The sequence below is a fragment of the Coregonus lavaretus genome (genome assembly GCF_964263955.1).
Source record: "Coregonus lavaretus genome assembly, chromosome: 3".
Lineage (NCBI taxonomy): Eukaryota > Metazoa > Chordata > Actinopteri > Salmoniformes > Salmonidae > Coregonus > Coregonus lavaretus.
The window spans coordinates 56,157,990-56,182,282 of NC_139990.1; the positions used below are offsets into that span (position 1 = coordinate 56,157,990).

General features: G+C 49.3%; 1 protein-coding gene across 3 annotated transcripts; it reads left to right on the forward strand.

The window, feature by feature from the left end:
- Nucleotides 1-1,295: 1,295 nt before the first annotated feature.
- LOC311118965 (syntaxin-12-like) lies at nt 1,296-6,799 on the forward strand. Of its 3 annotated transcripts, none has more exons than XM_084157692.1 (10): nt 1,296-1,396; nt 2,362-2,498; nt 2,953-3,022; nt 3,322-3,415; nt 3,911-4,048; nt 4,228-4,274; nt 4,642-4,753; nt 5,240-5,312; nt 5,474-5,556; nt 6,135-6,799. In XM_084157692.1, the coding sequence occupies exons 2-10, from the start codon at nt 2,399-2,401 to the stop codon at nt 6,225-6,227; spliced, it is 810 nt and encodes a 269-aa protein (XP_084013818.1). In that variant the 5' UTR covers nt 1,296-1,396; nt 2,362-2,398; the 3' UTR covers nt 6,228-6,799. The 3 variants fall into 3 exon arrangements, with proteins under 3 accessions (XP_084013818.1, XP_084013817.1, XP_084013819.1); XM_084157691.1 differs by having other exon boundaries at nt 1,301-1,396; nt 2,344-2,498; XM_084157693.1 differs by having other exon boundaries at nt 1,311-1,396; nt 2,344-2,498; nt 4,231-4,274.
- Nucleotides 6,800-24,293: the final 17,494 nt, after the last annotated feature.

Below are 24,293 nucleotides of genomic sequence, written 5' to 3' on the forward strand. Positions count from 1 at the left end.
GTTTAAGTTGTTATTCAGCACTGTCAGCACTTTGTTCAAAACCTTTATAAGCCTTTAAATGTGTGTTCTCCCTACTTCCACACACTACAACCAGTACTGCAGCTGCAATTAATGAGTATAGCAAAGTGTTTCCGTTCTTATTATTAGCGGCTTGTGTCTTTTTTAATATCAAGGAATATTTTACTTTCTCTGGACGTAGGAGTAACAACATGAATTGGTGCATAAGGCAGAAATAATGCAGTGCGACTTGAGTTTTGCCATCAGCTGGAAGACTGTGTCCCCTTTTCTCAGCAGAGGGAAGGAGGGCGGAGGGACGGTGAGTCGGGTGAGAGGCCTCACCGCTGCTCCCTCCCACCCCTCAGACTGACCATCAGATGTAGGCCATCAGTCCAGTAAAAATATATAGTATGCTCACTTAGCGGTGCTTCACAAGTATTACAACAAATTATCCATTACCAGTGTGATCATATACTTGTTTTTTTATGGTCTGAGAAGAACAACATTGGCAGGGCAATTCGAGCATATCCAATACACAGTGAAAATGTATTAGCCTACTGCACAAACCTCTTTGCTACAGAACAGTTAATGTTACATAGGCTTACATTATTTAATTCATGATTTTAAAAAATCTGCGGTTGATCTCGGCATGCATTTTGACTCAGAAAGTGATCTTGACTCAGAAAAGGTTGCTGACTACTGTACTAAATGGAGTGTCTCGGATTTACGTACAGAATAATACTAAATGCTCTGAGACCACGTTGCAACATACCACCCACTCAATCTGTTCATGCCCTACTAATGAGCCTGACACCGGCTGGTCATGTGAGTGGAGCTCAGTGCAGCAGCCTTTGGGATCCATTATAAGAAGCAGTGTGAAAGTCATGGGACAGGCACAGGACAGCCTACTACTGCTGGCCTCTATTAAACCAAAAGGCTTAGTTATTCTATCGTTAGTTATGTTGACCTAGATTTTAGGACTGAGTGACGGATGTTGTTCATAGTGGCTTGATAATAATGAACCTGCAGACTGAGCTGCACTCCAATCATATCCAACCCTCATATCAGAGATACGATTCTCTCATTATCAACAGAGAAAGTAGCCTATAACCTAACATAAACAAATCAGAATTCATAAAATGGGTTACTTTTAGATAGGGATACACTTGACCCGAAGTGGCTATTTTACTTATGTAGTGTAGATCTAATATTTTGTTTCTGCGTATGAGTTTTTGTCTGCTGCCTCAGAATATGAGCAGAGTAGCGAGTTTGACACGATCACATGCGCACGCTGAATTACTGCGACCAACCGCAAACGTGTGACGTCGCATTATGTGCTCGGTCTTCGATACGGGACAGAAACTGGAAACGACGCATTATACTGCAATCCCATTGAAAAGTAAGGATTTTATCATAATATTTAATCAATCATTTTACAGATGTAAGTAGAAAACGGATTTATCTTGATTGTCTACACTGGTAAAACCACCCAGAAAGTAGGCTACGATGCGACTGCCAGTGCCTATAACTGTCAGTGATTCAACTGGATAGGCTACATTGTATCTACTCGTTCAACACATAATATGGAATTGGTTACAATTGTTTCTAACCCGATGCAAAGTGTAGCTGTTTTTTTAAAATTACGTTTAATTGCTTTCGATTTTAATTAGCCTAGTGGCCTATAGGCTATACAACCCATTGAACCCAATAGCCTATATGAGCATGTCAGACTGACTACTTAAGAATAGCCTCGGTCAAACACTATTATACAACCATAGTATCTGAAATCTCGGCTACATAAAAAATGGTTCATGTTATGCAGGCTTGTCGCTGTCACTTTATAGCTTGTAGCCGAGATTTCAGATACTATGGTTGTATAATAGTGTTTGACCGAGGCTATTCTTAAGTTGTCATTCGTGTTCAATTGGGCTATACTATAGTCTACAATCATGAAATAAGCAGCTCACAGAATTGTCTAATTAATAATCAGTTAAAATGATAAACTATGTGACCTCATATCTTGGTCATGGTTGACCCGCTAAATATAATTTCTGTGCAAATGGATGGCCAGCCTACATTCGGCTCCGGTGCCTGCCGAACCTGCTCTCCTATTGTAAACAACCTGCGCTCATGACGAAATGTGGCCTAGCCAATGCGTCAATGTGCACTGTAAGTAGTAGATATATTATAGCCCGCCCATGTGGTCGGATGGAGGATAAACCACAACTATTTATGTCTTTCAATCCTTACTTAGTTTTATGTAGCTTCAAGTGATGATATTATATGCAATCTGATAATGGTGCTTGTTTGAATATATGAAGGCTGCTATATGTGACTGTATGGCAGGTGTGTCCAACATTTCAGTCCCCACTACGGAGTGTGACAGACGCCAGGAGCAAGGATGTCATACGGGAGAACAGACAGCTACCACTCGCAGCCACGAGACTTCAGCAACCTCACCCAGACATGCAGTGTCAACATCCAGAAAATCACACAGAACAGTGAGTGGTGAAGAACAAGACAGTGACAGAACCCAGTGTTCTACTGCTGCGAGTGACACCTTGTTGCAATGCACATTTCCCTATATGGTATATTAAAGTAGGCATATTCTATTCTATAACCTACCCTAACACCATACTCCCACACTTTGGACAATTGAGTATCACAAATAAGTCTTGGAGGCTTGATGTTTTGGGTCTATTTGTGTCTTCCATCTATTTCTGATCTCCTCTCTTGAATGAACTAATATTAGGCAGAGATGTCTGAAGTCAAAAATAGGAACTTCTGAGACAAGAACAGCCTGAGTAGGTCTATAGTATAATGTATAGTGCTCTATTTAGAGAGAGAGAGAGAGAGAAAGAGGGATAAAGAGAGAGAAGTGTTGTTCTATCCTGCTTTCTCAGTTCCCCCTTCTCTTAGTTCAGCTCACCTCACAGTATTTGTTTTGCTATACAGCTGGGCAGATCAAAAACATGCTGTACCAGATGGGGACGAGACAAGAGACCCCAGAGCTGCAGGACAGACTGTGAGTACTACTGACACTACTGCTCAGTAACTAAGTAACTACTGACACTAACTGACTGCTTCAACACTTAGCCTTTTCCACCACTAATGGGGACAACAAGAGCATCACTAATGAAATATTTTAGTCATTTAGCAGACGCTCTTATCCAGAGCGACTAACAGTTGCATACATTTTTCATACTGGCCCCCTGTGGGAATCGAACCCACAACCCTGGCGTTGCAAGCGCCATGCTCTACCAACTGAGCTACAGGAGGCCTATATACGTACTGCATGTGTGTGTGTGTGTTTGCTACTCACAGCCAACAGGTACAGCACTACACCAACCAGCTGGCCAAAGAGACCAACAGACACCTGAAAGAGCTGGGCTCCCTGCCTCTCCCTCCCTCAGAACAGGTGAGTGGGAGTTCTATGCATAGATACTGTATATTTCTATAGTTCTATGGAAGAGTTCCACATCTATGGACTGGTCCCAGATCTGTTTGTGTAAGCATATCTGGGACCAGGCTACATCAATGTCCTAACATTTTCAAACCAACGAACTGTATGTCGATAATCTCGTGTTCTGTTTCCTGATACAGTATATCATCTTATCTAACAAACCAAATGTGTAAGTCATATATAACTCTGCTGAGGACATCTCACCATACAGTATATTCTACTGAATCTATTCTATTCTGCTCTGCACTACTCTGCTCTATTCTACTCTACTTTACTGTACTCTACTCTACTCTACTCTACTCTACTCTACTCTACTCTACTCTACTCTACTCTACTTTACTCTACTCTACTCTACTCTACTCTACTCTACTCTACTCTACTCTACTCTACTCTACTCTACTCTACTCTACTCTAATCTACTTTACTGTATTGTGTGATTGATCCTTCCAGAGACAGCAGAAGATCCAGAAGGACCGACTGATGAATGACTTCTCTGCAGCGCTCAACAACTTCCAGGCGGTCCAGCGACGGGCGGCCGAGAAGGAGAGGGAATCAGTGGCCAGGGCCCGGGCCGGGTCCCGCCTCACAGTAAACACTCTGCGTTCTCATTGGCCTAGATTTAGCCGTCTGTCATAGTCACTCACCAATAGTATTATTAGATAGCCAAAATAAAACACAGTTTCATTGTCATATTACAGTATGATGACTGATTAGTGTAATGCAATGTGAATGAGAGCGTTTCAATTATGGGTTTGTTTTTATTTCAGCAGGGAGATGAGGGGAACGTTGATGAACAACTTGTGACATTTGAAAAGTAGGTACACAGTGGAGGTAGAGTCCTATCAAATATTCTGTTCGAATAATTGAAAAAAATATGTAATAATAATAATAATAATAATATAATAATATAATAATAATAATAATAATAACATAATAATAATAATAATAATATAATATGCCATTTAGCAGACGCTTTTATCCAAAGCGACTTACAGTCATGCGTGCATACATTTTTTGTGTATGGGTGGTCCCGGGGATCGAACCCACTACCTTGGTGTTACAAGCGCCGTGCTCTACCAGCTGAGCTACAGAGGACCACACATGAATTAAGTTGTAACAAAGGTGTGTGTTTGTGTGTGTGTGTGTCCGTGCGCTTGTGTGTGTTTGGTGTGTGTGTGCAGAGATGATGATGACTGGAGTCAGAGTCAGACCCAGCAGCTGGAGGAGCCAGAGGTCACAGAGGAGGACCTGGAGGTCATCAAGGAGAGAGAGACCAACATCAGGCAGCTAGAGGTATTCACCCAGCTACCAGCTACCAGCTACCAGCTCCACTCACATTCCATACAGGAATCACGGAGCCACATTACATTTACATTTGAGTCATTTAGCATACTGTTGAACTCCAAATCAATCCTTAGCCCTTCCCCTCTAGTCAGTGGATGCTGGTGGGAGGAGCTCTAGGAGGACGGGCTCTGTGTAATGTCAGGAATGGACAAAATGGAACGGTATCAAACATTTCAAATATATAAAAACCACATGTTTGATACCGTTCCATTTATTCCATTCCAGCCATTACACAGAGCCCGTCCTCCTAGAGCTCCTCCCACCAGCCTCCACTGTCCCTAGTACAGCCCGACAGCCCCTATTCCTGAGTATAGCCACACTCCTGTAGATCTGACAGGACTGGACTAGGGGCTAGGGGCTAGGGGCTAGGGTTTGATTTGGACTTCAGCCTAACTACCCTTGTGGTGATTTTCTTCCTTTCTCCTCTCCCTCCAGTCTGATATCATGGATGTAAACCAGATCTTTAAGGACCTGGCAGTGATGATCCACGACCAGGGAGAGATGATCGGTTAGTAGACATGAAATTGATTTTCCCCCTCTCTGGTTTGATAACATGCTGGTTCAGAAGGTTACTGTCTGTGATGGTTTAGAATTCCATCTGATACTGTATCAGTCCTGGCTCCTGTGACCCTGCCCTTCAGTGTGTCTCCTCTCCTCTCTGTTTGACAGACAGCATTGAGGCTAACGTGGAGAGTGCAGAGGTCCATGTAGACAGAGGAACCGGACAGCTCCAAAGAGCCGCCTACTACCAGGTAGCGCTGTGACGATTATGGAATGACCACCATTATTGTCATAATTGTCATTTTTGTAGAATTTTTTTTTGAGCTTATAATGCATCTTTGAAAATTAGCTACGGCATACCTAATGAATACAACACAGCTTTGGAGACACCCCTGTCTAAAAAACGAATGGTTTTGACTGCTTAAAACTTTTGGAAATTATGCTTTTCCTTCCAAACGTGCCGTTATGCTCGTAAAATAACTTTACCCTCTTCATTTAATAATGAAAAACCGCTATTGGGTAAACTATTTCTACTTGAAAATAAAATGGAATCACCCCTCCTAAAATGAATGTATTAAGACGATTATGACAATATATTTTTTTTGTTCATGGTTATTGTCCATAATTGTCGGTTACACAATTATATGATTATTGTGTCAGCCCTACTACCAGGTATCAACACAACACCATCACAACATGGGCCGTGTTTGATTTGTAGATAAGTCCGAATGCTCTGTCGATGATCAGGGTCCTTCATTTAACCAGGCGAGAAACAAATTAGTATTTCAAATCACTAATCACAGCCTTTTTGTGCTCCCTCCACCTGTAGAGGAAGTCCCGTAAGAGGATGTGTATCCTGGGCATGGTGGTATCTCTGGTGGTCACCGTCCTGGCTATCATCATCTGGCAGGCCATCAAATGAGAGGACAGGAAGAGCACCGAGGGAAGGATTTTAATGGCACATCGAACTGACAACCTAGAATGGCTTCCAATGGAACGTCTGAGTGAGTGAATGTGTGTGTGGGGGGGAGCGGGTGTGTGTGCGTGCATGCTTTCGAGAAAGATATAGACAGAGGCGTAAGGAATAGATTGTATAAATTATCTTCCCCATCTGTATATATTAAATACTAACTGTTCTAACACAGTCCTGCACTTACTTTCATGTCAGAAATGCAAATGATCTCTGTCATCATTACATACATTACTGTGTTAGAATATGTCTGATCTAATGCAATGTTGCACAAGTTTATATGTATATAAATTCCATGGGTACGGTTTAATATGGTTTATTTTCTGCCTCCTTATTCTTCATGTTGTGAATGTCTGATCCTCTTCCAGATGTCTTATAGTCTATAGTATTATCACAAGGAGATGATGTAGTTGAAATATGGAGGATTCCTTTGATAGCACACAAAATGTTTGTTATATTATTATTATTATTATTATAATTATTATTATGCTGACTTTCATTAATAAAATCAACTGTGCATAAGAGTCCCGACAGTGTCACGCAGGCCTATGTATTTCCACAAGATGGCGATGTTATGCCAGTATTATGAGGTGAATGTATAATGTGTACAAGCGCCATGTAGTCTACCATGCTTTTATTTAGCTATTAAACAAGTCAAGATATACGTGTAGTAGTCTTGCAATTTTGCAGTAGTGTTGATGATGTGTGGTAGGTTGCTTAACATATTGGTACCTTAATAAAACATGTTTACTATATGTTTATAAGACACTGTCCTGCTAAATATGCACAAGGTTAAAGAGCATTTTCCATGGTACTGTCATGGTGATTTGAAGCGGTGATGACAGTTATTGTGGAGACTGTGTCTTGCCCGACTCACACCTCTCCCTTGTGATTAGTGAGCTAGTCTAGTTTACCCCTGCTTCAGGCCTATTACCTACAGGTGTTGCCTTTCCAGCTCTTGTCCCGATCCGAGTGCCCTGCTGATTCCAGCTGCGGCACCAGCCTTACAATCAGCTGCCGCCAGGGTGGGGGAAACCTGTATTAAAAACCACTCAGCAAGACAACTAACCCAGGGGATAGGGCAACCAATAGTTCACCAGGCTCTCCAAGAACTATGAGATACGTTCTCCACTCGACAACTGTTATGATGACGCAGATGCTAAGCTACAGGACTGTTTTGCTAGCACAGACTGGAATATGTTCCGGGATTCTTCCGATGGCATTGAGGAGTACAACACATCAGTCACTGGCTTCATCAATAAGTGCATCGATGACGTCGTCTCCACAGTGACCGTACGTACATACCCCAACCAGAAGCCATGGATTACAGGCAACATCCGCACTGAGCTAAAGGGTAGAGCTGTCGCTTTCAAGGAGCGGGACTCTAACCCGGACGCTTATAAGAAATCCCGCTATGCCCTCCGACGAACCATCAAACAGACAAACCGTCAATACAGGACTAAGATTGAATTGTACTACACCGGCTCCGACACTCATCAGATGTGGCAGGGCTTGCAAACTATTACAGACTACAAAGGGAAGCACAGCCGCGAGCTGCCCAGTGACACAAGCCTATAAGACGAGCTAAACTACTTCTATGCTCGCTTTGAGGCAAGCAACAACAAAGCATGTATGAGAGCATCAGCTGTTTCGGACGACTGTGTGATCACGCTCTCCGTAGCCGATGTGAGTAAGACCTTTAAACAGGTGCCAGGATAACAACCTCTCCCTCAATGTAATCAAGACAAAGGAGATGATTGTGGACTACAGGAAAATAATGACAAAGCACACACCCATTCTCATCGACGGGGCTGTAGTGGAGAAGGTTGAGCGCTTCAAGTTCCTTGGTGTCCACATCACCAACAAACTATTATGGTCCAAACACACCAAGACAGTCGTGAAGAGGGCACGACAAAGACTATTCCCCCTAAGGAGACTGAAAAGATTTGGCATGGGTCCTCAGATCCTCAAAAAGTTATACAGCTGCACCATCGAGAGCATCCTGACTGGTTGCATCACTGCCTGGTATGGCAACTGCTCAGCCTCCGACCGCAAGACACTACAGAGGGTAGTGCGTACGTCCCAGTACATTACTGGGGCCAAGCTTCCTGCCATCCAGGACCTCTATACCAGGTGGTGTCAGAGGAAGGCCCTCAAAATTGTCAAAGACTCCAGCCACCCTAGTCATAGACTGTTCTCTCTGCTACCGCATGGCAAGCGGTACCGGAGCGCCAAGTCTAGGTCCAAAAGGCTTCTTAACAGCTTCTACCCCCAAGCCATAAGACTCCTGAACACCTAATAAAATGGCTACCCGGACTATTTACATTGTATTTTATTTTATTATTTAAATTATTTTTACACCTACAGGTGCACGCCACAAACTCTTCACCTGTGATCCTGGAGTTACTCCCTGTAATGGAACTACTGTTCCATGTGTCAAGGGTTCTGATGCGACGGTGTGGTGGAATCAAGTGCAGGACACAGGAGCTCAGTCAAACTTGACTTTACTGGAAAAGCACAAAAATACACGGGTAAATTAACCCGGAGGTACACAATACGCAACAGTGCGTAAAATACAAAAACCCGACTACGCACGAACAACAGTGCGACGGTAAACTAGCGTCTGTCCCAAACAGTCGAACATCAACAGACAGGAAAACAATCACACACAACACCTGACAAACACAACGAGAACTTATAGGACACTAATGACACTAAACGATAACAGGTGTACAATACCAGACCAGAACAAACGAACATAGAAACATACAACGGTGGCAGCTAGTATTCCGGAGACGACGAACGCCGAAGCCTGCCCGAGCAAGGAAGAGAGGCAGCCTCGGCCGAAACCGTGACAGTACCCCCCCCTTGATGTTCTAAGAAACCTACCCACATCCTGGTTCACACGTTCCACCTGCCCATTACTCTCCGGGTGGTAACCCGAGGTGAGGCTCACCGAGACCCCCAACCGCTCCATAAAAGCTCTCCAGACTCTGGAGGTAAATTGGGGACCTCGATCAGACACAATATCCTCGGGTACCCCGTAGTGCCGGAACACATGGGTGAATAGCGCTTCGGCGGTCTGCAGGGCAGTAGGAAGGCCCGGCATAGGGAGCAAACGACAGGCCTTAGAAAACCGGTCCACAACGACCAGTATAGTGGTATTCCCCTGTGAAGGAGGAAGGTCCGTGATGAAATCCACCGAGAGGTGAGACCATGGTCGTTGTGGAACGGGCAGGGGTAGTAACTTACCCCTAGGCAGATGTCTAGGCGCCTTACACTGGGCGCACACCGAGCAGGAGGAAACATAAACCCTCACATCCCTCGCCAACGTGGGCCACCAGTACTTAGTACTAAGGCAGTGCACTGTCCGGGCGATACCAGGGTGTCCAGAGGAGGGTGACGTGTGAGCCCAATAGATCAATCGATCCCGAACCTCGAGCGGAACGTACCTCCGACCCTCCGGGCATTGAGGTGGACTAGGGTCGGTGCGTAACGCCCGCTCGAGTTCAGCATCGACCTCCCACACTACCGGTGCCACCAGACAAGACTCCGGCAGTATGGGAGTGGGCTCCACGGACCTCTCCTCCGTGTCATACCGCCGAGACAGTGCGTCTGCCTTACCGTTCTGTGACCCAGGGATGTACGTGATTTTAAATGTGAACCGGGTCAAAAACATATTCCACCGCGCCTGGCGAGGGTTCAGTCTCCTCGCTGCCCGGATGTACTCCAGGTTACGGTGGTCCGTCAAAATGAGGAAAGGGTGTTGAGCCCCCTCAAGCCAGTGCCTCCACACCTTTAGGGCCTGTACCACGGCTAACAGCTCCCTGTCCCCTACGTCATAATTTCGCTCCGCCGGACTGAGCTTCTTGGAATAAAAAGCACAGGGGCGGAGTTTAGGTGGCGTGCCGGACCGTTGCGAAAGCACGGCTCCTATACCGGCCTCTGACGCGTCCACCTCTACCTGAAATGGTAAAGAGGGATCCGGATGCGCCAGCACCGGAGCCGAGGTAAACAGGTCCTTCAGCCTCCCAAACGCCCTGTCCGCCTCGGCTGACCACTGCAGACGCACCGGACCCCCCTTCAAAAGAGACGTTATGGGAGCTGCCACCTGTCCAAAACCCCGGATAAACCTCCGGTAGTAATTCGCAAACCCCAAAAACTGCTGCACCTCCTTCACAGTGGTTGGCGTTTGCCAATTACGCACGGCTGACACCCGGTCTACCTCCATCTTCACCCCTGACGCAGACAACTGATAACCCAAAAAGGAGACCGACTCCTGGAAAAACAGACACTTCTCTGCCTTGACATACAGGTCGTGCTCCAACAGCCTCCGCAACACTCGGCGCACCAGGGCCACATGCTCGACTCGGGTAGACGAGTACACGAGAATGTCATCTATGTACACGACCACCCCCTGCCCCTGCATGTCCCTGAAGATCTCATCCACGAATGATTGGAAAACTGAAGGAGCGTTCATCAACCCGTATGGCATGACAAGATACTCGTAATGGCCCGAGGTGGTACTAAAGGCTGTCTTCCATTCATCGCCCCCCCTAATGCGCACCAAGTTGTACGCGCTCCTGAGATCTAATTTAGTGAAGAAACGGGCCCCGTGCAATGACTCCGTCATGGTCGCAATCAGCGGGAGTGGATAACTGTACTTCACCGTGATCTGATTGAGACCACGGTAATCAATGCACGGGCGTAACCCACCATCCTTTTTCTTCACAAAAAAGAAACTTGAGGACGCAGGGGAAGTGGAGGGCCGTATGTATCCTTGTCTCAGAGATTCGTCTATGTAAGTCTCCATAGCTCTCTTCTCCTCCTGAGACAGAGGATACACATGGCTCCGTGGGAGCGCAGCTCCTGCCTGGAGGTCTATCGCACAATCTCCCTGCCTATGGGGAGGCAACTGCGTCGCCCTCGACTTACTGAACACAATAGCCAAATCCCCATACTCAGGGGGAACGTGCAATGCGGGCACCTGGTTTGGACTCTCCACCGAGGTAGCCCCTACGGAAACGCCTAAACATCGACCCACACACTGGGCAGACCACTCCATCAGAGCCCTCTCCTGCCACGAAATAGACGGGTTATGGGTACTCAACCAGGGCATGCCCAGCACCACCGGATACGCAGGCGAGTCGATCAGAAATAGCTGGATCATCTCCTGATGACCCCCCTGCGCACACATCCTAAGTGGCGCCGTGACCTCCCTGATCAAGCCCGCACCCAACGGACGGCTATCTAGGGCATGAACGGGGAAGGGGACGTCAACAGGGAGAAGGGGAATCCCTAAGGCTAAACAAAACTTCTTATCAACAAAATTCCCAGCCGCGCCTGAATCTACCAGCGCCTTATGCTGGGAATGAGGTGCTACCTGTGGAAAACGCACAGGTATACAGAAGTGTGCAACAGAGAGCTCTGGGTGAGTGGGGCGCCTACTCACCTGGAAGGACTCCCCAGTGCGGGGCCTGTCGTCTTCTCCCCTAGGAGGCCATCCCCAGCACCTAGCCGCGGTGTGTCCTCCCCGACCACAGTTGGTGCAGGAGATGGACCCCCTCGTACTCCGACCCCTCCTCTCTCTAGCGCCAGCGCCCCCGAGCTCCATGGGGCACGGCTCGGAGGCGCTGGAGGGTGAAATGGACGGACCCCCCTCGGGACGTCCGCGGGTAGCTAGCAGGGTATCCAGCCTGATGGACATGTCGACTAACTGGTCGAACGAGAGGCTGGTGTCCCGACAGGCCAGCTCCCTACGGACGTCCTCACGTAGACTACAGCGGTAGTGATCGATGAGGGCCCGCTCATTCCACCCTGCATCCGCCGCTAGAGTACGGAATTCCAAAGCGAACTCCTGGGCACTCCTCTTCCCCTGCCGGAGGCAGAACAGACGCTCCCCCGCCGCTTTCCCCTCCGGGGGATGGTCAAACACCGCCCTGAAGCGGCGGGAGAACTCAGCATATGTGATGGTGGTAGCGTCTATTCTCCTCCACTCGGCGTTGGCCCATTCTAACGCCTTGCCGGAAAGGCAGGAGATCAGGGCGGACACGCTCTCGAGTCCCGAGGGCGCCGGGTGCACGGTGGCCAGGTAAAGCCCTGACACCCGGCAGCGGTCCCATCGTAGGCTCTCGGGAGCGAGAGTCGAACTCCTCGGGGTTCCGGAGCGGGAATGGGCTGACTTGCCGATGGTGAGGGCAGGGAAGATGGCGTTGGGGGTGTCCCTCGGGTCTCCCAGCGTTGGAGGGTGGTGATCACCTCCTGCAGGGCGGACCCCATCCGCAGGATCTGGTCATTCTGCTCCCGGACCCTGTCTTCCAACGTCTCCTGTGCTGCTGCGGCTCCTGCTGATTCCATTCGAAAAGGTGTGTGATTCTGTCAAGGGTTCTGATGTGACGGTGTGGTGGAATCAAGTGCAGGACACAGGAGCTCAGTCAAACTTGACTTTACTGGCAAAGCACAAAAATACACGGGTAAACTAACCCGGAGGTACACAATACGCAACAGTGCGTAAAATACAAAAACCCGACTACGCACGAACAACAGTGCGACGGTAAACTAGCGTCTGTCCCAAACAGTCGAACATCAACAGACAGGAAAACAATCACACACAACACCTGACAAACACAACGAGAACTTATAGGACACTAATGACACTAAACGATAACAGGTGTACAATACCAGACCAGAACAAACGAACATAGAAACATACAACGGTGGCAGCTAGTATTCCGGAGACGACGAACGCCGAAGCCTGCCCGAGCAAGGAAGAGAGGCAGCCTCGGCCGAAACCGTGACACCATGAGACGAGAGGTATAGTTACCATGTCAGAGTTAGCCTTCCCGCCTAACACATATTAGACACCCCAAGCATGGACCCACAGAGTAATAAAAAGAAGAAACCCTCTGGTTCTATTTCGGTCAGTGGCTCCCCAGTCAGAGAAATCCACTGCCTGTTATTATTCAAGCCAAGCCCTTTACAATGATTCTAATACCCTGTAAGTGCCCTAACTCTCAACCTCGAGGAGCCCAATCCTATTCCTCCAAAACTGTCACGGTTCAGACAGACGACAAGAGGACCACAATTGCGTCACACCAGAAAGTTTATTAAAACTTAAGGGAAAAGGGAAGTAGGGAGTGAGTGAAGGCTCCAGGGGTTATTCCGTCCAATGTGCTGGGTCTGTGCCCCCCCCCAGTGGCAGCGATGCGTCCGATGACGCCGGTGGTTGGTGGTCCAGAAGTCCGGGGTCGAAGAGTAGTCAGGAGTCGTAATGGCAGAAAGCAGGTCTGGTTTTCCTGGGGCAGAAGAGTATCCAAGAATCAGGCAGGTCCGGGGTCACAAAACAAGGGTGAGCCAGAAGCGCGAGCAAACAGGTTCCGGGTGTGAGCTTTGCAGACGATCTGACAAAGGAGAGCTGAAAGACAGGACTTTAAATACTGGGAGAGGTTAGTGGGTAATGCAGCGCAGCTGGCAGAGTAATTAGAGCCGAGCAGAGCAGGGACAGGTGGAGCTAGTTAGGCTGAGTAGAGAGAGAGAGAGGTGAGCAGAGTGGAAGATAGTGGAAACAAATTAAGGTGGTAACCCGGTGGAGTGAGAGGGCTCATGACAGAACCCCCCCCCCAAGGGACGGCCCCAGAAGTCCCAAGAGCAACACCACGCCGGGCGGGAGGAGGGGAGCCGGAGGAGGGCTAGAACTCCTCCGAACGGTCCGAGCGAACGTCCTCATCCTCGGAGGAAGCCGGAGGGCCGTGGTCGGGAGATGGGACAGGTCCCGAGACAGGATCAGGCACAGGACAGGAAGCCGAGCGGGCAGGACGGTTAGGGATCCCTCTGGGGCGGCCCCTACGGATTGCAGGTTGATCAGGATGCCGTTGGTGGAAGGCGGTGATGAGAGTCCTATCCACAATCCGACTAGCTGGCACCCAGGTCCTTTCCTCAGGTCCATAGCCCTCCCAGTCAATGAGGTACTGGAGACCCCTACCCCTCCGTCTGGACCGAAGCAGGCGGCGGACGGTGTAAACCAGACCACCATCGACGAGCTGTGGAGGAGGAGGACAAGGCGCAGCAGGGACCAGCGGACTCTCATGAATGGGCTTAATCTTAGACACATGGAAAGTGGGGTGCACCCTCATGGAATTAGGCAGTTGGAGCCGGACAGCAGTTGGGCTAATCACTCTTATGATAGGGAATGGGCCAATGAACCGAGGTGCCAGCTTTTGCGACTCCACCCTGAGTGGCAGGTTCCTTGACGACAACCACACCCTTTGACCAACATGGTAGGTGGGAGCAGGGATTCTCCGACGGTTGGCCCCGGTAGTGTAGCTGGCAACGGATCTGAGGAGTGTGGCTCGGGCTTGTGACCAGGTGCGGCGACATCGACGGGCAAAAGCAAGTGCAGATGGGCAAGTAACCTCCCCTTCCTGGCTGGCAAATAGAGGAGGCTGGTATCCATAAACACATTGGAAAGGGGACATACCGATGGCAGAGCAGGTCAGAGAATTGTGTGCGTACTCCACCCATGTCAATTGCTGCGACCAGGAGTGGGGGTTGCGTGAAGTCATGCATCGCAGTGCCTTCTCGAGCTCCTGATTTGCCCGCTCTGACTGCCCATTGGATTGGGGATGGAATCCGGAAGTCAGACTGACTGTGGCTCCCAGCAGGTGACAGAACTCCTTCCAAAAAGCGGAGGAGAATTGTGGACCACGGTCAGAAACTACATCCTTTGGCAGTCCGTGGATCCGGAAGACGTGTTCCAGGACCACCTGGGCGGTCTCCTTGGCGGTTGGGAGCTTGGGGAGGGGAATGAAGTGTGCCATCTTGCTGAATCGGTCAACTATGGTGAGAATGACGGTCATGCCACTTGAAGGGGGCAGCCCCGTGACAAAGTCAAGGGCGATGTGAGACCAGGGACGTCTGGGCACAGGCAGGGGCTGCAGCAATCCGGCTGGGGGCTGGCAGGACGACTTGTGTTGGTTGCAGATGGGGCAGGCTTGGACGAATTCCCGTACATCCTTTCTCAGAGAGGGCCACCAGAACCTCTGGGCGAGCAGGTTGTAAGTGCGGGTGGAGCCAGGGTGACAAGCTAGGCGGGAGTCATGTCCCCACTGAACGACCTGGGACCTCAGGTTTTCGGGGACAAAAAGGCGGTCAGCTGGGCAAGTGCTGGGACCGGGCAGGTTACGGAGAGCTTCCAGCACCTGTTCCTCAACAGCCCAGGTCAGAGCTGCTACGATGCAGGGACTTGGCAGAATCGACACAGGATCCTTGGAGGGGTTGTCATCCTTCTGGAATTGACGGGAGAGGGCGTCTGGCTTGGTGTTGCGTGATCCAGGCCGGTATGACAGAGTGAAATTAAACCTGGTGAAGAACAGGGCCCAGCGGGACTGCCTGGAGTTCAACCGTTTGGCCGTGCGGATGTACTCCAAGTTCTTATGATCGGTCCAAACGAGAAATGGAATGGTGGACCCCTCCAGCCAGTGACGCCACTCCTCCAAGGCAAGCTTCACAGCCAGCAGCTCTCGGTTCCCTATGTCGTAATTGCACTCAGAGGGGGACAACCGACGTGAGAAAAAGGCACAGGGATGGAGCTTCCTATCCTCCGCAGCCCACTGAGAAATCACAGCACCAACTCCCACATCCGAGGCGTCCACCTCCACAATGAATTGCCGGTCCACATCAGGCATCTGGAGGATGGGAGCGGAGGTGAACCTTACCTTGAGGGTACTGAAGGCCTTGTCGGCTGCTGGGGTCCAGGTGAAGGGTTGCTTGGTGCTGGTTAGAGCAGTGAGAGGGGCAGCAACGGTACTGTAGTTCCGGATAAACTTTCTATAGAAGTTAGCAAACCCCAGAAACTGTTGCAGCTTCTTTCTGTTCTCCGGAACTGGCCATGAAGTGACTGCTGATACTTTGGCAGGATCCATTTGGATACTTCCCTCTGCCACTATGTACCCCAGGAAGGCCACTGTCTTGACGTGAAACTCACATTTCTCTGCCTTGGCGTAGAGGGAATTCTCCAGAAGACGATGAAGGACTTGCTGGACATGGCGGGTGTGTTCAGACAGGTTTCTGGAGTAGATTAAGATGTCATCCAGGTAAACGAAGACAAACTTGTTTAACATGTCCCGCAGTACATCATTCACTAGAGCCTGGAACACAGCAGGAGCATTGGTGAGGCCAAAAGGCATAACCAGATACTCGTAGTGGCCTGTTGGTGTATTGAATGCGGTCTTCCATTCATCTCCCTCCCGGATCCGCACTAGGTGGTAAGCGTTTCTGAGATCCAACTTGGTAAAAACAGTGGCTCCCTGGAGCAACTCAAAAGCAGAGGTGAGCAGAGGGAGAGGGTAACGGTTTTTCACTGTGATGTCGTTGAGTCCCCTGTAGTCGATGCAGGGGCGAAGAGATCCGTCCCTCTTCCCCACAAAGAAGAAGCCAGCACCAGCCGGAGATGAAGATGAACGGATCAATCCTGTGGACAGAGAGTCATTGATGTAGTCCTCCATGGACTTTCTTTCAGGAGCAGACAACGAATAAAGACGGCCCCTTGGAGGGGCTGTTCCAGGGAGGAGGTCGATGGCACAGTCGTACGGTCGGTGAGGGGGCAGAGATGTGGCTCTTGCTTTGTTAAACACTTCTCTGAGACCATGGTAGCATTCTGGGACATGGGAGAGGTCAGGAGCGGAGTTAGTAGGTACTGGCCGAGGGGGTAGTGCGGCAGCAAGCAGGCAGGTTCGGTGGCAGTCCTCCCCCCACTCCCTGATCACCCCGGTCACCCAGTCGAGCTGAGGGTTGTGCCGGCGGAGCCATGGGTAACCCAGGATGAGGGGTTGGCCTGGAGAGGGGAGCAGGTGAAACTGGATAGTTTCTTGATGGTTCCCGGACAGACCCATCAAGACCGGGGCCGTGACATGAGTGACCGATCCGAGTAAGTGTCCGTCCAGTGCCCGGGCAGGAATAGGAGGTGTCAAACGGAGGTTCTCCAGTCCCAGTTGGCGTGCCAGCTTGATGTCCATTATGTTGGCTTCGGCGCCAGAATCCACCAGAGCAGCCAGGGTGTGAGTTGAGTCAGAGAGGCGGAGGTGAACTTGCAGCAGGGGTTTGCGGTCGGAGGACTGGATGGTCATTGAGCTCAACCGGACTCCCCCTATGCCCGGTGAGCTTCGGCTTTTAAAGGGCAGGTTACCACACGATGTCCATCACCTCCACAATAGAGGCAGAGGTTTGAGGTGAAGCGGCGCTGGCGCTCTGCAGGAGTGAGAGAGGCTCGCCCAATCTCCATAGGTTCAGACTGATCAAGCTGACTTGGGTGAGTGGCAGTAGATGACAGGAGCCCAGTCGGATCTCTCCGAATGCCGGTAGTTGGTGGACCTTGGCGCCCCCTCTCACGACGACGGGTCTGTATCCTTCTGTCGATCCGGACAGTCAGTGCGATGGCTTCATCAAGAGTGGAAGGCAGTTCATGGGAGACCAACTCGTCCTTGATATAGTCAGCCAAGCTATGGAAGAACGCGTCCACCAACGATGGTGTGTTCCAAGAACTTCGTCTTGCCAGGGTTCGGAAGTCGATGGAATGGTCTGCGACTGTACGTCTGCCTTGTCGAATACTGAACAGTTCACGAGACGCCTCTGCGGTTGGTGAATCCAGGTCAAACACCTTCAGCATCTCCTCAGCAAACAGGTCGAAGGTTGCACATGCGGGGGTTTGACGTTCGAACTCTGCTGTTCCCCAGAGTCGAGCTCGGCCCGTCAGGTGAGTGATGGCATACCCGACCTTAGCCCCCTCCGTGGCGAAGGTCCTTGGCTGCAAGGAGAACTGAAGTCGGCAGCTAGTCAGGAATGGCCGGACCTGGGTAGAATCGCCGTTGAACCGCTCGGGGTTTCCAATCTTGGGTTCCGGAGCAGCGGCTGCAATGACCGGGGCAGGTAACTCGGAGGCAGGGCTGGTGGGCAGACTGGCTGGGGTAAGGTTGGTGAGGAGTTGGATGATCATGGCGAGTTGTTGTTGCTGCTGCTGGGACTGCTGCTGGTGCTGCTGGAACTGCTGATGCTGTTGGTGGCCGACCTGAAGCAGAGAGGTGATGTCGCCGCTCATGCGGCCTAGCTCTCTCTCAGTGTGTTCCAGGCGTAGCATGGCGGTGGGTTGCTCAGGTTCTTCGGTTTCCATGTCGGGGGAAGTGTGCGCTGAGTCCATGATGGTCAGATCGTACTGTCACGGTTCAGACAGACGACAAGAGGACCACAATTGCGTCACACCAGAAAGTTTATTAAAACTTAAGGGAAAAGGGAAGTAGGGAGTGAGTGAAGGCTCCAGGGGTTATTCCGTCCAATGTGCTGGGTCTGTGCCCCCCCCCAGTGGCAGCGATGCGTCCGATGACGCCGGTGGTTGGTGGTCCAGAAGTCCGGGGTCGAAGAGTAGTCAGGAGTCGTAATGGCAGAAAGCAGGTCTGGTTTTCCTGGGGCAGAAGAGTATCCAAGAATCAGGCAGGTCCGGGGTCACAAAACAAGGGTGAGCCAGAAGCGCGAGCAAACAGGTTCCGGGTGTGAGCTTTGCAGACGATCTGACAAAGGAGAGCTGAAAGACAGGACTTTAAATACTGGGAGAGGTTAGTGGGTAATGCAGCGCAGCTGGCAGAGTAATTAGAGCCGAGCAGAGCAGGGACAGGTGGAGCTAGTTAGGCTGAGTAGAGAGAGAGAGAGGTGAGCAGAGTGGAAGATAGTGGAAACAAATTAAGGTGGTAACCCGGTGGAGTGAGAGGGCTCATGACAAAAACCAAAATATCCCAAAAGAGAAGGGGTTCTATCCCTCAAACAATGACTTATATAATGGCATACTCCTTAACTCCTACCTCAAAACTGGTTACATCTGGTCCATATTGGACTCACCCACCCCCAAGCCCCATTTTTCGTTGCACTTGTCAACCTCCAGAAGGACGTCAAAGGAGGGGGTTGGAGGAAGTTAATGTTCCATTGCCCTTTCTTCGACCTCCCTTTCTGGTTCTTCCCCAAGTTCCACCCATGGATGCTGGTGTCGGCAGCGAAGGTGCTGATGTTGGCAATGACCATGCTTACTCTGCAGTCCTCGGCTGACTGCGACGCTGCCCAGCTCTCCCCTTACTATTTTTCCTCCCCCCACTACGAATCTCAATTTTTCTGGCCTCATGCTCCCTTCGCCCTAGAATCAACTGTATCTCAGCAGGAGTGAGAGTTACATCCATCCCACTGGTCACAACACCCCCTCCATGGATTAACTCTCGCTCCTGGTATATAACCTTTCCATTGGCCAGGTGAATGGTTCAGGTTCTGCCCCCACCCGGCTTTCTTCACGACTTCACCATCACCTCATGGATATATTCTCCCTCGAGCTCTCTCGGGCACACCCCACTCCTTGTGAGCCCACCAGCGAGGTGTGCTCTGTACCTCAGGCTTTTTGTACCTTTCCACATCTACCTCCGGTAACTGGTCCCTGAAAATCCATAGCCACCGCCCTGACCTCTTCTATCGCTTTAGACCTCTCCACACAGTTGGTACATAGTGGTGCCTCCGGGGTCAACTATAGGTAATGGCATCTTACATGGGCAATCCCGCATGTTCCACAGTGGACCTACAGAAACAAACAGCCATTGTTAGCATACAAATAAACCCACAAACAACTGTGGCCCCTCATGATGAGTTCAGAATGTTTGTGGCCCCCACCCCGATCAAAGTTGGAGCTATGACTTGCTCGCTCTGTAAAGTGGATACCGTACATTACTAAACACAGCATAGTCAGTCCATTTTTTAAAAATATAATCCAGTCTAATGCTGTGAACAATCCCAACACCAGCAGCCACCCTGAGATCTTACACGCGGCCCAGTAGTATCTGTCACCACAGATACACTCCTATTTGCAGCACACCCCATTCTTACGTACTGTACCCAACCTGCCTTGTTTCTGCTTCTAGTGGCCTCAGGGTACCATACCATTCTAATCCTATGTCCACAGCTTGCCACACCAACAAGACTTATTTGCAGTACTTGTCCTTGCCTTGTTCCATAGGGCATCTCCCCAATAGGTAAACCATAAACCAACTGCATTAGTACCTCCAGGGCGCTCCCAACCATATCCACCCTCCTAGTTTGATGGTTCCTCCTAGTAAAATAATGATCCTAATTACCCAACCCTCCTTCCATGAGCCCTGTACACAGTATCCCAACCATAATAGGTATAGTAAGGTATAGTCTACCCCAGTCACCCATGACTCATTCAGGTTTGTCTCGTTCTCTGTGAAATTGCCCTCATTGTTGTTGGTGAGGTTACCCGACATCTTGCCCCTTGGCTCCTATCCTCTCTAGTGCATCCCTCACCCACAACACTTGGCTTATATCACATTTCATTCCTTCAACAGGAATTGAATCTGCTACATAACGTTTCAATGCTGACTCGGAGGGTGGCCTATTTTACCCCATTCTGTCAGCAATTCTTGCCCCCACCCAAAACTGAGCCCCTTCCTACACGCAGGAGACCGGGGTTCAATTCCCTGATGGGGAGCCACTCCCAGCTATGTTCCCTTCCGCCATGGCTATTATTAACCCGTTTACTAACTGCGCTTGTTAAATTATTACAGGTTCATCAGGGAGCACCTCGGATTCCAGTCTTGGGTCAAACTTTCGACATACCTCAGATAGCCCTTCTCCTCTCCTCCATCTGCTCCCTGAATGTTTTCAGAGTGCCCAAACTCCTAGGCTTTACCAACATAGGGGGACCTTCTTCCCTAAGGTCTCCTCCATTCCCTGGTGCTGTATAGGCACCTGAGGCCCCCATGGCACAGCTACGCGCTCTAGTGGTTGTTTTCCGACCCTTTAGCAAAACAGCCAGATCCTCCCGGTTACATCCATCCCACGAGTCACAACAACTGTTGAGATGGTAGCTAGTGGTTGACGTGGAGACAGTGGAGGAGATAGCTGTGTTGCTGTTGAGGTGCCATGAGTGGTCCTCATGACCAAGAGGTTATCTATCTGTCATTCCTCCCACACTCTCTGTCTCCTTCACCGGCCACTTTGGCACAATGACTCAATGGCTTATCAAACCGCCCTCCCCTCTTCTCCTCCCCTTCATCTACACTGATTGGGAAAGACTTGCTAGGTGTAAACAATATGGTGGAAGCTCATCATTAGGCTGGCTTTCACCTGGTCAGGTCTTTCAAATCAGTGCAATGAAGGAGAGGAGGCGAGGAGAGGACAGACTTTTAGACAATGGAGAGAGAGCCAGTGAGTCAGTCCTCTTGTATTAGACACACACACCTCCTGGTCCTCTAGCTGTGACTATGTAAGCAGCTTCCTGATTACTGGAGTGGGACCTTCAGGTACACTGACTAATGAAGAAGACAAGGAAATGAAGACTTTCTCCTCTGCTCCTGGACATGTGTTCATATTCTGACGGAGTGTGTGTGTGTGGGAGAGATGCAGAGTTTACTGAGACTTGCAGCAAAGCAGAACTAATGGCTCTAGCTAGCTACCTACTCTGTGAAGCTAGTTGGGATGTTTTTAATGCCAGTACTTTATGTTGGGGACATATTCAGAGTGATGTGTGTGACTGGACCTTTGAACTCTGGAAAGTGTGTGTGTGTGTGTTTATACACTCTTAAAAAAAAAGGTTACAAAAGGGTTATTCGGCTGTCCCCATAGGAGAACCATTTTAGGTTCCAGGGAGAACCCTTTTTGGTTCCATGTAGAACCCTTTTATAGAACCCTCTGTAGAAAGGATCCTACATGGAACCCAAAAGGGTTCTACCTGGAACCAAAAAGGGTTCTTCAAAGGGTTCTACTATGGGGAAAGCGGAAGAACCCTTTTAGATTCTAGGTAGCTCCTTTTTTTCTAAGAGTGTAGGAGCCATACTCTGAGTTTTGACAGGAGCCATACTCGAAGACACCGCTCACCTTTTCTCTTTTCTTCAACCAAGTCCAAAAAAACGGAAGAGTCTCTTGTTCGTCAGAAAGAATGAAAAAATGAACGTCTCTGGAGCACAGAGAGAGAAAAGGCCAGATAAGAATCCCCCGTCTAAGTCTCTCTCATTATACGAGAGGAATGAAAAGAGGCACTTCAGAGGCCAGTCCCCTTTTCTTCTGTCCCCTTTTAATTTTCCCTGTCGTGTGTGTGTGTGTGTGTGTGTGTGAGCGTGTGTGTGTGAGCGTCGGCGAGGCTGATCTGCTGCTCTGATGGACACGTACAGGATGAAGACAAGGAGGATGATGGCCTGTTTTCTCTTCTCCACTACGAGATGCAACAGATTCTCTCTGCAACAGGAAATCAAAGTAGGCTAATAAATGGCTCTTTTTGAGGTAATAACAAATTAAAATGTCTCTAGTTCCACTCCTAGGACAATCTCAGTCCTCCTGTCAAATTTTGGCTCTGGTAGCCTATCAATATTTTGGTGGTACCTGTAGTTATATGACTTCATTAGTATTTGTATTTATTAGGGATCTCCATTAGCCAAGGCAGCAGCTACTCTTCCTGGGGTCCAAACACATTAAGGCACTTATATCACACATAAAACAAAAGATGAAACAGTACATCATATAACATTATTACACCACTACATATCTACAATACAAAATGTATAATACCACCATACAACAATATTACAATGTACGTGTGTGTAGAGTGCGTGTACTATTGTGTGTGTTCATGATTTAAATTAGACACAATATTCTCTTCCTTCATAGAAAATGTACCATGATATAATTGTAAACCAATACTGTTATAGCCTCATTGCAATATAAGGCTTTCAGAGACAAACAAACCCACACCACTTTCTTCCTCTGATCTGCCTCTCACCCCCACTCCACCCCGACCCCTCACCTTACACCCCCCACCCCTCACCCCTCACCTCTCACCATACACCCCCCACCCCAGCTCAGTCCATGTATCTGCCTGTCCCCTCTACTCACCCCAGAAATCTACCTGTCCCCCACCCCTCCTTACATGCCCCCAGTTCTGCCCCCTTCCTGTAGCTCTGTGTTCCCCTAACAAGGTGCAGCAGGCTTGTCACACTGCATTTGTAGAGCTGGACTGCCTCCTGGGACAGTGTGTGTGTGTGTGTGTGTGTGTGTGTGTGTGTGTGTGTGTGTGTGTGTGTGTGTGTGTGTGTGTGTGTGACTCATTTGTATGCAGGAATGGGAAATTATCACTTCCGTGGAAGCAGGGGTCAATCAAAGCAAATATCCGTCTCGCCGGTCAGTTAATGAGGAAATAATTGTGTTCATCATCCAGACTCCCAGATGATGGAAGGGACACAGCAGAGTATGTGTGGTATGTATGAGAGTGTGTGGTTAATGGTTATGGGCTTGTAGTTAATCGCTGCATCTAATGGAGAGTAATGGGACACTATCACAAGCCTGTCCCTTGTCGGACTTATCTTATCTATCATTGTGTGTGTGTGTGTATATGTGTATGACAAAGTACATCAGTGTATATTTGCATGAGTAGAGTCATTAGAGTCAGTGTACAGTGTGTGAGTGTTTGGTTTCATCAGTCAATCCAAGGTCCAGGGCCTCTATCTGTGAGACTCTAAAAATAACAGTAATGACAGTGCTGAGAATTCTCTGAAAGAGATTCATTACGCCTCGGTTTTAGTTCACCAGTGTTGTGTGTGTGTGTGCGTTTGTCTCTGTGTCTGCGTGTGTCTGTGTGTGTAGAGTGTGTGTAGGGGTGGGTGTATTTGTCTGACATACTTTCTCCTAACCAAAGCTAGTACCAGACATCCAGATATCCCTACATGCTCATGCTAATTGGGATTTTTCATACCCACCCACCTGCTCCCTCTCACTTCCCTCCCCCTCTCTCTTTCTCTCTATCTGTCTCTGACTGCCTGTCTCTCTCTCTCTCTCTTTCTCTCTTTCTCTCTCTCTTGGACAGATGAAGACCTAAGGGATAGATACTTCTCTGCCAAGGTTGTCTAATGCCATGGCCCAATTAAGACCCTCCCTCTCTAAATTAATGAGGGAGCAGGTCCACCATTTGTCAAACCTGAACACACACAC